The sequence below is a fragment of the Neltuma alba genome, unplaced genomic scaffold (assembly GCF_004799145.2).
Source record: "Neltuma alba isolate B1F8T4 unplaced genomic scaffold, ASM479914v2 tig00010126_pilon, whole genome shotgun sequence".
Taxonomy (NCBI): Eukaryota; Viridiplantae; Streptophyta; class Magnoliopsida; order Fabales; family Fabaceae; genus Neltuma; species Neltuma alba.
In genome coordinates, this window is record NW_021635077.1 from 68,970 (window position 1) to 83,558 (window position 14,589).

General features: G+C 33.7%; 2 protein-coding genes across 2 annotated transcripts; both read right to left on the minus strand.

The window, feature by feature from the left end:
- Positions 1-1,616: 1,616 nt before the first annotated feature.
- Positions 1,617-5,412, minus strand: LOC114754262 (ent-kaurenoic acid oxidase 1-like). Its single transcript, XM_028943048.1, has 6 exons — positions 5,242-5,412; positions 3,128-3,217; positions 2,941-3,019; positions 2,734-2,840; positions 2,509-2,630; positions 1,617-1,719 (listed from the first exon to the last, which is right to left on the minus strand). The coding sequence occupies exons 1-6, from the start codon at positions 5,410-5,412 to the stop codon at positions 1,617-1,619; spliced, it is 672 nt and encodes a 223-aa protein (XP_028798881.1).
- A 1,859-nt stretch (positions 5,413-7,271) lies between these two features.
- LOC114754263 (uncharacterized) lies at positions 7,272-14,224 on the minus strand. The gene is made up of 7 exons (XM_028943049.1): positions 14,042-14,224; positions 13,851-13,913; positions 13,511-13,631; positions 11,919-12,196; positions 10,958-11,077; positions 10,521-10,808; positions 7,272-7,972 (listed from the first exon to the last, which is right to left on the minus strand). Exons 2-7 carry the CDS (start codon positions 13,899-13,901, stop codon positions 7,484-7,486), a joined length of 1,347 nt encoding a protein of 448 aa, XP_028798882.1. The 5' UTR covers positions 13,902-13,913; positions 14,042-14,224; the 3' UTR covers positions 7,272-7,483.
- Between the last annotated feature and the right edge of the window lie 365 nt (positions 14,225-14,589).

Consider the following 14,589-nt stretch of genomic DNA (forward strand, 5'->3'; position numbering starts at 1 on the left):
TTTGAAATTATGAACTGCATTTTGCATGGCTAATTATGATCACAGGAGAAGGTCGTGGTTGAGAACAAAGCCAAACTAAAGGCCGAGGTTAAGATTCTATATGATAAATTAGAAGTGCTATTGCTTATTAATTAGCTGAGAATTAAGAATGGTAATCTGAAGGATGAAAAACATAGGGCTTAAATGAGTCTTAGAAAAAGAAACTTTTGGCGATGAAGATTGGCTTCCAAGACTCATCAGGCCTACATTTTTTGTCCTTCAATTTAGCATGCTTAATTCTCAACTAAGCAATCATATTTCCCATTTATCAGATAGAATCTTAGCCTTCAATTTGGCTTCTTGTTAAATGACTCGACCAAAGTTACATTTTTTTCAAAGAAATTTATTTAAAATCTACAAATTATAAGTAACAGCAATAACTAGGTATCTAACCAAATCTGAAAAAAGTCATGGTATAGAATCTTTAATAATTAAGAAAGGCTGTGTATCCTTCAATGGGCTATTTAGAGGCTTTATGTTTGATACGCATGTGTAAGAATTAAGATAAATGAAAAGAGAGGCTTTATGGACATTTTGAAAATTAACTAAAGACATTGAATTTTATTGAGAACACATTAGGTTAGTTATTGCAACATATTATGTAACAAATTTATTTTTTAGTGTATGCCAAGTCTCTTGCCCAGTGTAAGGACTTTTAAAGTAGATGATGACATGTGCAAGATAGAATTTCCTAATTATTATTCTTTTTATTTGATAATCAAAGCATAAATTCAAAAGAGTTTAGAATGCACGTGGATCTACAGAGGATAGTAGGAAAAACAAAGGGCTATAGATAAGACAAATGATAACATTCATTATATAATAGACTCCTAGGATATATTTTCCTGAGACTTATTATAAAAGAACAACATGGGGACATAACACACAATTAAAACATTAACCATGATATCATAGATCCATGCCTGAACGTAATCACTCTATGTTGATCATGCTTTGGAAATTTTATGAACCCTAGCCATGCAGTTATCAACGGGCCTTGTATGTTGTGGAAGGTACATCACAGGGCTCTTCGGATTCAATTGTTCAAGCCTTCCATACAAACCAAGACATTAATTAATTATATATAAAATTGATTGTTTATACAATTATTTATAATTTTAACCTACAATTCACAAGCTTATAATTGTATACGTACCGATAATTGAGAAGAAAGTGATGAAGAAACACAATAATTTCTAACTTTGCAAGCTCATTTCCGGGACACGATCTACCTCTTACTCCGAATGGCATAAACTCCGTAGCTTTTGGTATAAAATCTATAATATACAATTGTAAAATAAATGATTAAAAGATACCATTGTAATTGAATGTTCCTAGGAAGTATATAACATTTGATGAAATCTATATATGCAACTCACATCCCATCTGGAAGGATTGAATTCCGTAGGATTCGGATATATCTTAGGATCATAATGAATAGTCCTGAACCAAGCAAGGGCTCTCCATCCTTTCGGAACAAGGTAGACTATCAAGAACAACATGGGGACATAACACACAATTAAAACATTAACCATGATATCATAGATCCATGCCTGAACGTAATCACTCTATGTTGATCATGCTTTGGAAATTTTATGAACCCTAGCCATGCAGTTATCAACGGGCCTTGTATGTTGTGGAAGGTACATCACAGGGCTCTTCGGATTCAATTGTTCAAGCCTTCCATACAAACCAAGACATTAATAATTATATATAAAATTGATTGTTTATATACATTATTTATAATTTTAACCTACAATTCACAAGCTTATAATTGTAATACGTACCGATAATTGAGAATAAAGTGATGAAGAAACACAATAATTTCTAACTTTGCAAGCTCATTTCCGGGACACGATCTACCTCTTACTCCGAATGGCATAAACTCCGTAGCTTTTGGTATAAATTCTATAATATACAATTGTAAAATAAATGATTAAAAGATACCATTGTAATTGAATGTTCCTAGGAAGTATATAACATTTGATGAAATCTATATATGCAACTCACATCCCATCTGAAGGATTGAATTCCGTAGGATTCGGATATATCTTAGGATCATAATGAATAGTCCTGAACCAAGCAAGGGCTCTCCAGGATAGTAGGAAAAACAAAGGGCTATAGATAAGACAAATGATAACATTCATTATATAATAGACTCCTAGGATATATTTTCCTGAGACTTATTATAAAAGAACAACATGGGGACATAACACACAATTAAAACATTAACCATGATATCATAGATCCATGCCTGAACGTAATCACTCTATGTTGATCATGCTTTGGAAATTTTATGAACCCTAGCCATGCAGTTATCAACGGGCCTTGTATGTTGTGGAAGGTACATCACAGGGCTCTTCGGATTCAATTGTTCAAGACATTAATTAATTATATATAAAATTGATTGTTTATACAATTATTTATAATTTTAACCTACAATTCACAAGCTTATAATTGTATACGTACCGATAATTGAGAATAAAGTGATGAAGAAACACAATAATTTCTAACTTTGCAAGCTCATTTCCGGGACACGATCTACCTCTTACTCCGAATGGCATAAACTCCGTAGCTTTTGGTATAAAATTCTATAATATACAATTGTAAAATAAATGATTAAAAGATACCATTGTAATTGAATGTTCCTAGGAAGTATATAACATTTGATGAAAATCTATATATGCAACTCACATCCCATCTTGAAGGATTGAATTCCATAGGATTCGGATATATCTTAGGATCATAATGAATAGTCCTGAACCAAGCAAGGGCTCTCCATCCTTTCGGAACAAGGTAGACTATCCAATTCCAAATTAGTCGGTAGCAAAACGAAAACGAAAAAAAAGCCCATTGATAAGTCAGAACTAAATGATTTAAGTCACAAGGATGGGAACCAACTATTGATATTCACATCTGATTTTGCCTCTCTGAAGACAGTCAATGAGAATGTAACCAAACGCATAGTTTCATCAATCACCTATACATACAATATAGGAAACAAATATATCGTGTATGCTTATGTCAGTTTTGGGTTTGCAGTGATAAATCATATATGCATATGAGTGGGCGTGTGAGTTTTATATACCTTAGAAAGGTATTCCATTTGTCGAATTTCCTTGAGTGTCAACCTTGTTTGTATTGGAGGCCTTCTTCTAATGATTTCTTCTTGCTCAACCTATACAAATAATCAATGTATATATTAAAACAAGTTAAAATCTTTGAGTTAAAATTACGTTATAACCCCCTTCATCTTTGTCTATGCAAAAGAGCATATAATTAGGATTCAATGGAGCTTAATTGTAAAATAGCATAGTTGAACACAAATTGTCCTGAACTGTACAATATTGTGAACTAGAAATGCGAATTCATGGTACCTTGATTTTTGGAAAATTTATGGGTGTTGTTGTAGGTAAACTGTTGCCCACGTGGCTGTGTGACCTGAAGGCTCATGACCAGCATTCAAATACATTAAAATAGTATCAATGATTTGTTAAGCGTCCAATCTGTTTCCATTTTCATCTTTAGCATTCATAAGACCATCGATCAAATTGATAAGTGTATATTTTATAACTAAACATGTGTAGATTTGGATTTATTATAGAAAATTTATAAATATTTTATATTTATTTAATTTGTGGGTTAATACAAATTTTGGTCCCTCAAATTTTGGCCCATTTTGATGTTGGTCCCTGAAATTTAGAACCCATGGTATTGGCCCCTCAAATTATATTTATTTATAGTTGTTGATCCCTAGTACCTTTAGGCCATCAAATTCATTTGAGTTGGCACTAACTCCATTAACCTATGATGTGGCATCTGACTTCGCAAGTAAAGCCTAATGATATGACATCTGACTTAGCAAGTAAAGCTTAGATTCTCACCTTTCAACTAGCAAAACTCACCAAAAATACTAGCCGTCAGCAAATCACATTCCTCCGATGATGAACACGTCACAGTTCTTCGGCAAATGAGGATCCGCTTCACTCTTGACCTAATCCTTTTTCCCCTTTCTTTTCTGATGTGGTTTGTCTTTTTTATTCCTCTTGTCACATCCGTTTCTTTTCTTTTCAACTCAGCATTTCTTTTTTTTTTTTTTCCCATTGCTTATATGTACATGTTAGGAAGCCACATTATCAAACTATTGTCTAGCTCATTCTCTTAAGTCAATTGCCACATCATAGGTTAATAAAGTTATCACCAACTCAAACGAATTTGATGGCCTGAAGCTACCAGGGACCAATGACCAGAAATGGATATAATTTGAGGGACCAATATCATGGGTTTTAAATTTCAACGACTAATACCAAAGTAATTTGAAGGACAAAAATCACAGTGGTACATACAATTTATTTACATATTTTCTCCACAATGTAAGTATCAATATAAAAAGTTATTTTTCTACAAAAATATACTTATATTTATATTATTTAGAAGAATATGCAGGATAAAAGAAAATGAAGTAGTAGAAGATATGAGGGACGGGTAGCAATTGTAATTTCTCCAAAATTCGAAAGTCATGGACAGACAGCACAGGCGCACAGCAGCAGAAGCTAAAGAAATGGGGTACTTAGCTGTAAGTTTTCCAAAAATGAAAACGGAAAAGTTCGAATTCCTTTTTTGATTTTAAACAACAGAACATCAGAGTGAAAGTGTATCATGGGGTGAACGTATTTTCAAGAAATGTAGCATAATAGTTCCCACAGTATAGCATTTGAGTATTTATTTTTACTGTTTACAGCATTTTGATAAAATTGCCTGTTTTGAAAATAAAAGGTGTATGCATCACCATTTTTTATTTCTTGTAATTTACAGCTAAAGATGACATACAACTACACCCATTTTGACTGCTACTTCCTATATATTCGTTATATGTACCACTGTGATTTTTTATAGATGATGACGACGACAATGACGATGATGATGATGATTATTATTATTTGGTTTGGATTATTATTATACGTTTATTGACACAATGGATGATAAAAATTATCTTATATAAATAAAGTCAAATTTTTATTTAGCACAAACATTTTTGAAAGAATTACTAGGAGGTCCTAAAAAATATGCAACATACACAAAATTAACCCTTAAGGGTCCATACACAACACAATACATTACCTAATCTTGAGCAATCACATTCAACAACATGAGAGTAAATCATGGAGACTGATGAAGCAATAAGGATGAGGTTCGCTATACTTCATTTTGTCCCAGAATACCAACTGTCGTCGCAAACCAAGATTTCCTACCAACAATAGCTAACCCATTCCTATGCCCCATTTGGTGCGTTGGAACTAAGGCTGGAGAATTGGAAGTGGAAGTGGAATCAATGTTTTGAAGTATTTGGTATATGAAAACCAGCTTTTCCATGGAACTCAGTTCCATCAAAATCGATGAAACTAGGTTCCATGCCTTACCCTATGGAACCCAATTCCATAGAACCATTAGACTTTTCTGCCCCTCCTTCCTTCTCCTTCTTCCATTCTCACCGACCTTTTACTAGCAACCACAACCACGATCCTCCACAACACAATAAATTACCTAATCTTGAGCAATCACATTCAACAACATAAGAGTAAATCATGGAGAGTGATGAAGTCATAAGGGTGAGGTTCGGTATACTTCATTTTGTCCCAAAATGCCAACTATCATCGCAAACCAAGATTTCAAACCAACAATAGCCAACACATAGGTGTGTGCTAAATCTATACAATTTAGACAATAGCAATGGATAAAGCTTAATTATTAAACACGTGGTAATGACATATATGTAAGTGCTACCAACATGCAAAACCGAGTAATTAATCCAAAAGGTTTGAAAAATTCAGAGACTTAATTTTATGGTTTCATGCCTTAATTAACACTCGAACTTGCACATAGAAGAGAAGGAACAAGAGGGGTGAGATAAATCATCTCAATAACCAAGAGAACAACACTATGACAACTATACTACACCATCAACTAATCAATAATAATTAGGTATATGGTCCATACAATTGAAACAATCCTTCGCTTTCTACATCAGCCATTTCTACGTTGATTAGGGAATTGATGTAGAAATGTCTTTCAACCACTATAAAAAGACCATTTTATATTATTGACAAAAAATACACTTAACGAGAGATGCTCAACTCTCAAGGGGTACATTCAAAGTTTTTGTCACCTAAGTTTTTTTCCCTATAAAAAATAATTTATAATTTAAATTTTAAAATTCGTTATATTTGAAATTAAATTTATATTAAAAACAATAAAATTATTAATTTAATGCTAAGATAAATATACAAAAATTATATTATCATATTAATAATTAAAATTAAATTTATCATATAATCAAGGGATAAAATCCGGACAGAACCAGCTAGTTCAATTAGAAAACCAGTAAACCGATATCAAGCTGGTTAAACTAGGGGTGAATTAGTAAAAACTAGTGTGAATCAGTTTGGATGATTATGTTGCTATTGGTCCTCTTTTTATTCATTCAGCTCTTAATATCTTAGTCACTATAGATTTAAATGAATTTTAATGATGATTTTGGTATTAATAATTATTTATTTTAATTCTCAATGTTGTTGTACTTTGTTATTGTTACAATCAAACAATTATCGTATTTTCTTGTATTTTGTTGTTCATGTTATTATATTTTGTTATTTTTAATTATATTATATTATTTTAATATAACCGATTTGACTCGGAATTAATTCTGCTTTGACTCATTAACCCTTGAATCACTACTTCAACCGGTTTAATATCTAATTCACTTTTCTGTTCCTTGCATATAATAGATATTTATAATTGTTTGCATAGTTTTTCCCCCCTTTAAATACACGGAAGACAGTTTGTGTAAAGGGATATTATATAGTTACTCTTGTAATTGAAAGTTATTGGTTCATTTTAGCTCACCTCACTCTTTGGGGCCCAAGTGAGATGTCAACGGCACTCATTATTGGCGTAGGAAGTTGAAAGCACTAAAAAATAAAATTATTTTTTTAAATCATTTTTGAGAAATTTTAAGATGTTTGTCTAATCTTTTTAAAATGATCAGATGGAAAAAATTATTTTTTTTGATTATTTTGAGAAGCAATATTAAATAAAAATAACTTTTTGCAATTGTAACTAGACACAAAGAACTTCTATTTTTTAGAAAAAAGAGTAATAACAAGTAATAACAATTTTATTACGTTTTTTCGAAAAAACCAAAGAAAGAAAGATGAAGAAATATTAGTCTTCGATTTTTGCAAGGATAAGTTTTATATAATCTGAATGTATATTTTCACCTATACAAGATCCGCATCGCAGATTTGATGCCAAAGGGGAAAGAAAAAAAATCATCCGTATTGATTTTTGCCAAGACTAAGGGAAACAATAAATCGCGAGTATGGAGGGATGTATATATGTACAGGGACAACAACACGAAAGAAATGCGAAGCCTAATTCGCATGATTCATTCATCTTTCATTGCGATCTCATGCCTCTTTTTCTGCCCAACTTCTACAAGAAGCGTCAAGAGAGCCTCACAAACCTGAGCTGCATCTCCTTCTGAAGTGTCATCTTTCGGTGAAGAATAAACCATCCAAGCATGGTCCACTTTTCGGTCGGGCCGTACCACCACAGATCCTGGAACTTCTGCATCTCGGCAAGTCACGAGCCCATCGCTCTTCTCGCCATACCTCAACTGTAGCAGCTGGGCACAAGCGGCCATTGCTGCTCCTAAAGGCATCACCACAGGGAGTTTTGCAGGTTCCCCTGCTGATAAAGGAGTAATCATGGGGAGTTCAGCATGTGCAACATGAGATAATGTGGCTAAAACTGCAGGAGAAATGCCAGCCTCAGTGTGAAGAGAAACAAGAGGCAGCTCTTTTGGCAGATGGTGCTCTTTCAAAAATTCCCTCCTCTTCTCATATGTGAGGTCTTCCAAAGCACGCATGTCACCCTTCACAACAAGAAATAAAGTTCCATAACCTCAGAGGCTTAGACATCCAAACATTTTTAAAAGGAAGAAAATAGTAACCTTGCAGAAAGAGAAAGTGTAGCAAGCTGCTTATGTCACACTACTAAGTATATGCAGAAAACTATGACACTGAATTAAAACGCGACTTCAATCATATAATGACATTATTATGCTCAGTATATGAGACCAATACACAAATCAACTGGTCTTTACGAGAAATAACTCTTAAACACATTCATAATAAATGACTATATAAGACGTCAGCATATAACTGTCATACACCAAACTCATAAAGTGAAACAATGCTATTTTGGTACAGCCAGCAGCCTTAAATGAAATTCATGTTAACCCTTTTGTTCAAGGGTGAGATGGTTTTCTTTTCTTTTTTAATATATATTACTATTGGATCTTCAGGGTAAGGCAACAATCAAAAACTGGGGAAAAAAAAAACACCAAATGAAGAAAGCAATTAACTGATTGAAAATAGAAAAGGAATTATTTGATGGGAGAAACTAAATACATCAAACGAGGACAAGGAATCCTCAATAGCAATGTCTATAGACTAAACAAGAATTGCTCAATAGAGATTTCCAATGCCCTTGTAAATCAACAAGGAACGCTAGAAGTAGAGCCGGGAAAACGGGCCGAGCCCGTCGGGCCGGCCCTTTTAGGCCCTGAAATTATGAGGGCCGGGCTTGATATTTTTCTCTTAAAATGAGAAATAAGCCCTGGAGGGCTGGCCCTGGAGGGCCGAGGGCTTAAAAGGGCCGGCCCTGGAGGGCCGCGGGCCGGCCCTTTTAAGCCCTTTATATTTTTTTATTTTTAAAATTTTTTTATATAATATTAATGTTATTAATTTTTACATTGTTAATAATATTTCAAATATTTAGTTATTATTATCATTTTAAAATTAAATTTAGTTTTAGACAATAATTTATCCAATTAAATTTTTAAAAATGGGTTAATTTGGACTTTAATAATGATTTGATTTATATTATATGCGTTGATATTTTTAAAACTATATATATATTTGATAATAGAATATTTTTATACTTATATAACTTGTGATTCTATAATTTGAATTAGAAATTCATGAGTTTCAACAACAATGTTTCTCACATTAAAGTAAATAATAGTTAGATTGCAAAATTTAAAAATAAAATTCTTATAAAGAAGAAAAACTTGATATTTTTGTTACGAAAGAAAAGCATACTTATGAAGAAAAATAATTAATTATAGTGATGATGAAGTTTCAAAAGATTAATGATAGTGTTTATTTATTGCACAATTGCATTATAGATAAAACTTTTAGATGTTGTTATCTTGTTAATGAATGTTTTAGATGTTCTTAGATGTTGATGAATATTATATATGATAATATTTTATATTTGTGACTTAATTTTATTCATATTTATATCTTTTATTAATAATTTCATTGGTTTATTTTTATATTTTTATAAAAAAAATATGATAAATATAAAAAATAGTATTTTTTCTTAAACGGGCCAAAAGCCCGCGGGCCGGCCCTGGCCCTGTAGCTTAAGGGCCGGGCTTAGCAAATTGGGATATTTTTAAAATTTCAGCCCTGGAGGGCCGGCCCTTTTAAGCCCGCCAGCCCTGAAGGGCCGGCCTGGAGGGCCGGGCCGGCCCTGATTCCCAGCTCTAGCTAGAAGCCCGCATAAACATCACTTGACCATACTGCTATACGCTTCTTAATCAAAATCATTGAACCTGTTATTATTACTCCAAGTACTAATAGAATGTACTACATATACGTCGCTTTATTCAGTCTATAAACTAGAGTTCAGTTTAAGATGCTCACTAATTAATTTAGCCACATTAATTTCTTTCTCTATCTAAATGGTGTCAAAGCCTTGTTCACTGACCCAGAAAAGAGAACTCAAAGGAGGTGCAGCTTAGGCCAAGCAACGAAGATAGAATAGGATCCGAAAGAATAGAAGGGAAAATAGCAAGAAGAAAACATGAGAACGGAAGATATGAGGTAAGTGCGTGTATGATCTTTTTCCTTATGCTTCCATTTCTATAAGTTGTTTGAAGAGACCATAATGAAGAATAGCATTAAGTAATTAAATAATTGTCTGTAAATGATGGATTATAGATGGACAAAGGAATAACATACTATCTCCTTGCTTTTATTTTAAATTCAATTATCTTTTTCCCTTGCTTTTGTTATCTTCTATTTCTATAATTCTCTCCTAATCTTTTGGAATGAAGCCCTAACACTTGTACCGAGGTTAAGCTTAATTTGATAATTTAGGCATTTTCAGAGTCTCTACATCTTCTCCCCCACTAATTCTTCTATATCCTCCTTCTCCTTCCCTCTCCCCCTCTGTCTCTTGGCCACTGGTCCCGCATCAGATGATCAGCTGGTTACAACTACGGGAATATTTACCGCAATAAATCCTTGGTTTTATTTACTAAATCATATATAAATGACAAGATCTTTGCTAAATAATCCAACACAACTGAACAAGGAAAAAAAAGAAAAGGAAAAGGTAACTCAGCATACCTTCATTATCCTACAGATAAGAATCTCTGTAAGTTTCCGTAAATTTACATAGTCCCCAAGCTGTCCTGGTCTCAAAAGGTCCGAAGCTATAGGGCTACCACCATAGGGACTTTGTGCTAATGCCAATCCAGCAACTTTATCTTTCAAGTCAGACCAATACAATGATAAAGCGGCGGCTGCATCTACTCCTCCCTTGCTATGCCCAAGAAGCAAAACACGTTTGTTGGAGCCCCAATAAATTTCCTCTATGTACTCTTTTATCTCTTTGGCATTTTTCTCGACTGAAGCCTGATTAATGATCAATCAACATTCAGTAATAGCAAGTACATAACACACAGACAAAGACAAATACATATAACGTAACAATAAAAATATACTTTTGTTAGTCATTCTAATCATTTAATTTAATGTTGCATAAATTACTCTAACGGATATACCTCACTGTGTATCTTTGCAATATGACAGGTTAAACCCATCTTTGAGAAGCTGGCTTTTGTGTTGACAAAGTACAGCGGTCCATGGTTACTGAAAGCCGTTACCATAGAATGTGAACCAATGGTTTATAATCAATACAATAAACAAATCCAGATGATTCTAATGTTCCAGGTGGCCATACATGCCGAACATCTCCTTATAGCCACATCCCTGATACCCTGCCCAGAGAGAGAAGGGGAGGGACACCATCATGGTTATGGGCCTACAAAATCACTCTGTTCCTTATTAATTAATATCATAACTAGGAAAAAAAATTATCTTATAGGTGTTTAAACTCATAGTTGGTGTTATCAATGATGTCCATATCACTTGAATGGGTTCCATCAATCCATCATAAAACAAGGAACCCATGTACTAAAAATCGAAAATATATTATCTACTAACATGCACACCCATCATCTCAACACAATAAGATGTGACTTTAAAAAAAAAAAAAAAAAAAAGGATAACAACAACACATGTTGAAATTGTGCAGAATTCAACTGCAAATTCTAAACCAGCTCTATCTCAATCCACTTTTTTTCATAATATTAAACCACAGCATGATAGCAGAAATGAATCATCTTGCCCAGACTTTGCAGTTGCGTAACCTTTCTTAACATCATTTTTCTTTGTGCAAAGTGAAAGAAACTCCCCAGACCCACAGATACACACACACACAATAGACACGGATGCACGCCTACACACACACAAAAAAGGAAAAATGCACTCTTGAACCTTATATATTGGGTTAAACTGAAGGAAACAATTCTAGCTTATTGATCGAAGAATTATATTCAAATTTCAATTTAACAACACATCAGAACATGCTAGCTTAAATTTTGCACAAAAGATCATTTTTCTTAGGGTTTATCTTTATTATCAACCTCACAAATAGAGGCAGTTAGCAAACAGCAGACATTACCTCTGGAAAATAGAAATGCCACTTTGACCAGTACGACTTGAAACTATGAGCGTGCCAGAATTTTGTGATGAATCTCCTGCAGAAGTCCTTGTGATTCCATCCTGCATATGTGAAGGTGCTGAAGTTGTACTAGATGATTCAGTATGTCTTAAACAGTTTCCATCAGAATATATTTGCTCAGCAGCTGTAGCAGAAGATGCCTCAGTCACTCCAGAAGAAAACCTCTGCATCTCTTCAGCATAAAAGCCAGATTGGGATTCGCCAGGGGAGTATTCTACTGTAAATAGTGAAAAAAATTTAAGTTATCAGATTCAATAACTCAATGCTCAGCACAATGAAAAAAGTGTGAAATAAAGACATTATGAATCAAATGCATCGGTGATGTAAAAAAACCAAAGTAGCAAATGCAAAGCAACAGCCTCAAAAGTGTATAAAGAGATTGGAACTAGGTCATTTGTCGAAGGTCCTTTGGATTCACTGGTTGGCTAGTCTACCAGAGATATACTAAAATCAAATTTCATCAACATTATTGAATTTTACATCCGGACCACAGGAGTCATGAAGACTTCAAAAACTAGGAAAAAGAAACAACAATACATGTGACAACAAATATCCTGGAACTGATTAAAATTATGTCTCAAGCAGCCAAAAAAGAAAAAAAAAAACCACAACTTTCACATCTGATGATTCAACATATTGAATTCCAGAACTAAACAACTTGAAGGGCCAAATAAATTATAAACAGGTTGATGTGATCTGGCTATTGGAAAACTTGCTAAAAACTGAGTTTCTGCAAGGCCTCAAGGCCAAAATAAGTTTCTAAATTGGCAATCTCACTCTCTGACTTTGCCTAAAAAGTTATAGTTTCATATCATGAAGTTGACAGGACTTCTGAAGCGACATAATTAGTTCTAAATTTCTATTTGGAAGGTATGAAGCAACAGCTAGAAAGAATACTACTCCCTTCGGCCCAAAATGGAAGAGCTGGATAGCTAATTTATAGAATTTAAGGGACTAGTTTATTTATTTGTACAAAAAGTGTGTTAGTTTCCTAAAATATTCCTTCTAACCATTTTTATTGGACATTAAGCCCATTGATTGAAACCCCTTTTAATATGAGCAAATAGTAAGGATAATTTGGGAAAAAATTATAAATTTGGAAGACCAAGTAGATTGAGGTCTTACGTTCACTGCATAAGCAAACCCCTCAACTCAACTAGCTCCTACATTTAGGACCAGAGGACTACTAACATACATTCCGTCAGTTATATGAAAGCAGATGCACTCAAGAATATTCACTTTTCTCTCATACAAAAAAGTCTCAATAATCAATCCAGCTTCAAAGATGGTTAAGATTGATTGGCTGCAAAATTCTAAGGACCAGAGGGACTACTAACATACATTTCCGTCAGTTATATGAAAGCAGATGCACTCAAGAATATTCACTTTTCTCTCATACAAAAAAGTCTCAATAATCAATCCAGCTTCAAAGATGGTTAAGAGTGATTGGCTGCAAAATTCTAAACATAAAATTTTTAAAGAAGAAATTGTATAAGCTATATCATATGCAAGTTGAATAAACCAAACCAACCTGAATAATCAGAAAAACAACGGGTAAAGTAGGATGTTGTTTGTGCTAAATAAGAAGCAGCTTCATTCAGAGCTGGTACAGACGTAAACAACTGAGGAATAATCCCATCATAATTATCGCCCTGCATGTAAATGACTAGCGGTAGAACATTGTACGTGTAAAAAGCTAAACCTTATTGGTATTCTTATAATTAGGACACCCATCTCGAACCATCTCACTTCATTAAAATATAAACAACCAATCATTTAAAGAAAATTGATTCCAAAAATTACAGAGTAGCGTAAAAGGGAGGAAAATTAAGACTTCGCGGATATGGATTATAAGGAAGTTTACGACTTACCATCAATGGCGTGCTTGACTCGCCATTACGTGGATTCGGCGCTTGCGCCATTGAAACCAATTTCTGCCAAATGCCAGAAATTGAATAGATATACATTAAGGAAGCGCAAACTCAAAAGCAATAAAACAAGGAACAAGGGGAGCAAAAAAAACACAAATCAGAGAAAACATATATCATTCAATTAGTCTTACCAAAAGTTATTGAATAATTGCGAATCAACGTTGTTGCAATTAAGACGACAGACACAGATTCGAAACTGGGTAAGGAAGAATTACAGCGAAGTAGAAATAGTATAGGCAGAGATTCAAATCTTGAGAGGAGATCGTTACAAGAGGGGAGCCATTGGAGGGGAATTAACGGTGAAAGAGGGAATCAAAGCTACGTCGTTCCTTCACCGTCCATGTATGGTCGCCGCAGAATGGTTCCATTCCATATGTTTGGGGTCGGCCCACTTTTCTCGTGTTCTATAGGTATGAAGGCCAAGCCCATTTACCTTCCGTTCAAAAATACCCCGAAAAAATAAAAATTTAGGAAATAATATTAATTTTTTGGCCAAAAAAGTCAATTTTATTAATATAAAAAAATACACACAAATAGCTGAAGCCAAAAATAAAATCTCCAAAAAATAAACTATAATACAACCTAACACACTGCTCACCTTTAATTAATTAATAGATCCTTATAATTTAACTCAATTTTAAATCAGAAAGGTAAAAAAATAATACTCAATCAGTTTCAC

What these genes read in the sequence shown, in the direction of transcription:
- LOC114754262 (XM_028943048.1), bottom strand. Translation starts at nt 5,412, where the DNA reads ATGGAAAAGCTGGTTTTCATATACCAAATACTTCAAAACATTGATTCC. An exon ending in GTATTCTGGGACAAAATGAA is followed by an intron (nt 3,218 to 5,241) that starts GTATAGCGAACC and finishes TTATTTGTATAG; the next exon opens with GTTGAGCAAGAAGAAATCAT. An exon ending in CACTTTATTCTCAATTATCG is followed by an intron (nt 1,720 to 2,508) that starts GTACGTATACAA and finishes TTTGTATGGAAG; the next exon opens with GCTTGAACAATTGAATCCGA.
- LOC114754263 (XM_028943049.1), bottom strand. Translation starts at nt 13,901, where the DNA reads ATGGCGCAAGCGCCGAATCCACGTAATGGCGAGTCAAGCACGCCATTG. An exon ending in TTGCAAAGATACACAGTGAG is followed by an intron (nt 10,809 to 10,957) that starts GTATATCCGTTA and finishes ATCATTAATCAG; the next exon opens with GCTTCAGTCGAGAAAAATGC. An exon ending in TTATCTGTAGGATAATGAAG is followed by an intron (nt 7,973 to 10,520) that starts GTATGCTGAGTT and finishes CTTGTTGTGAAG; the next exon opens with GGTGACATGCGTGCTTTGGA.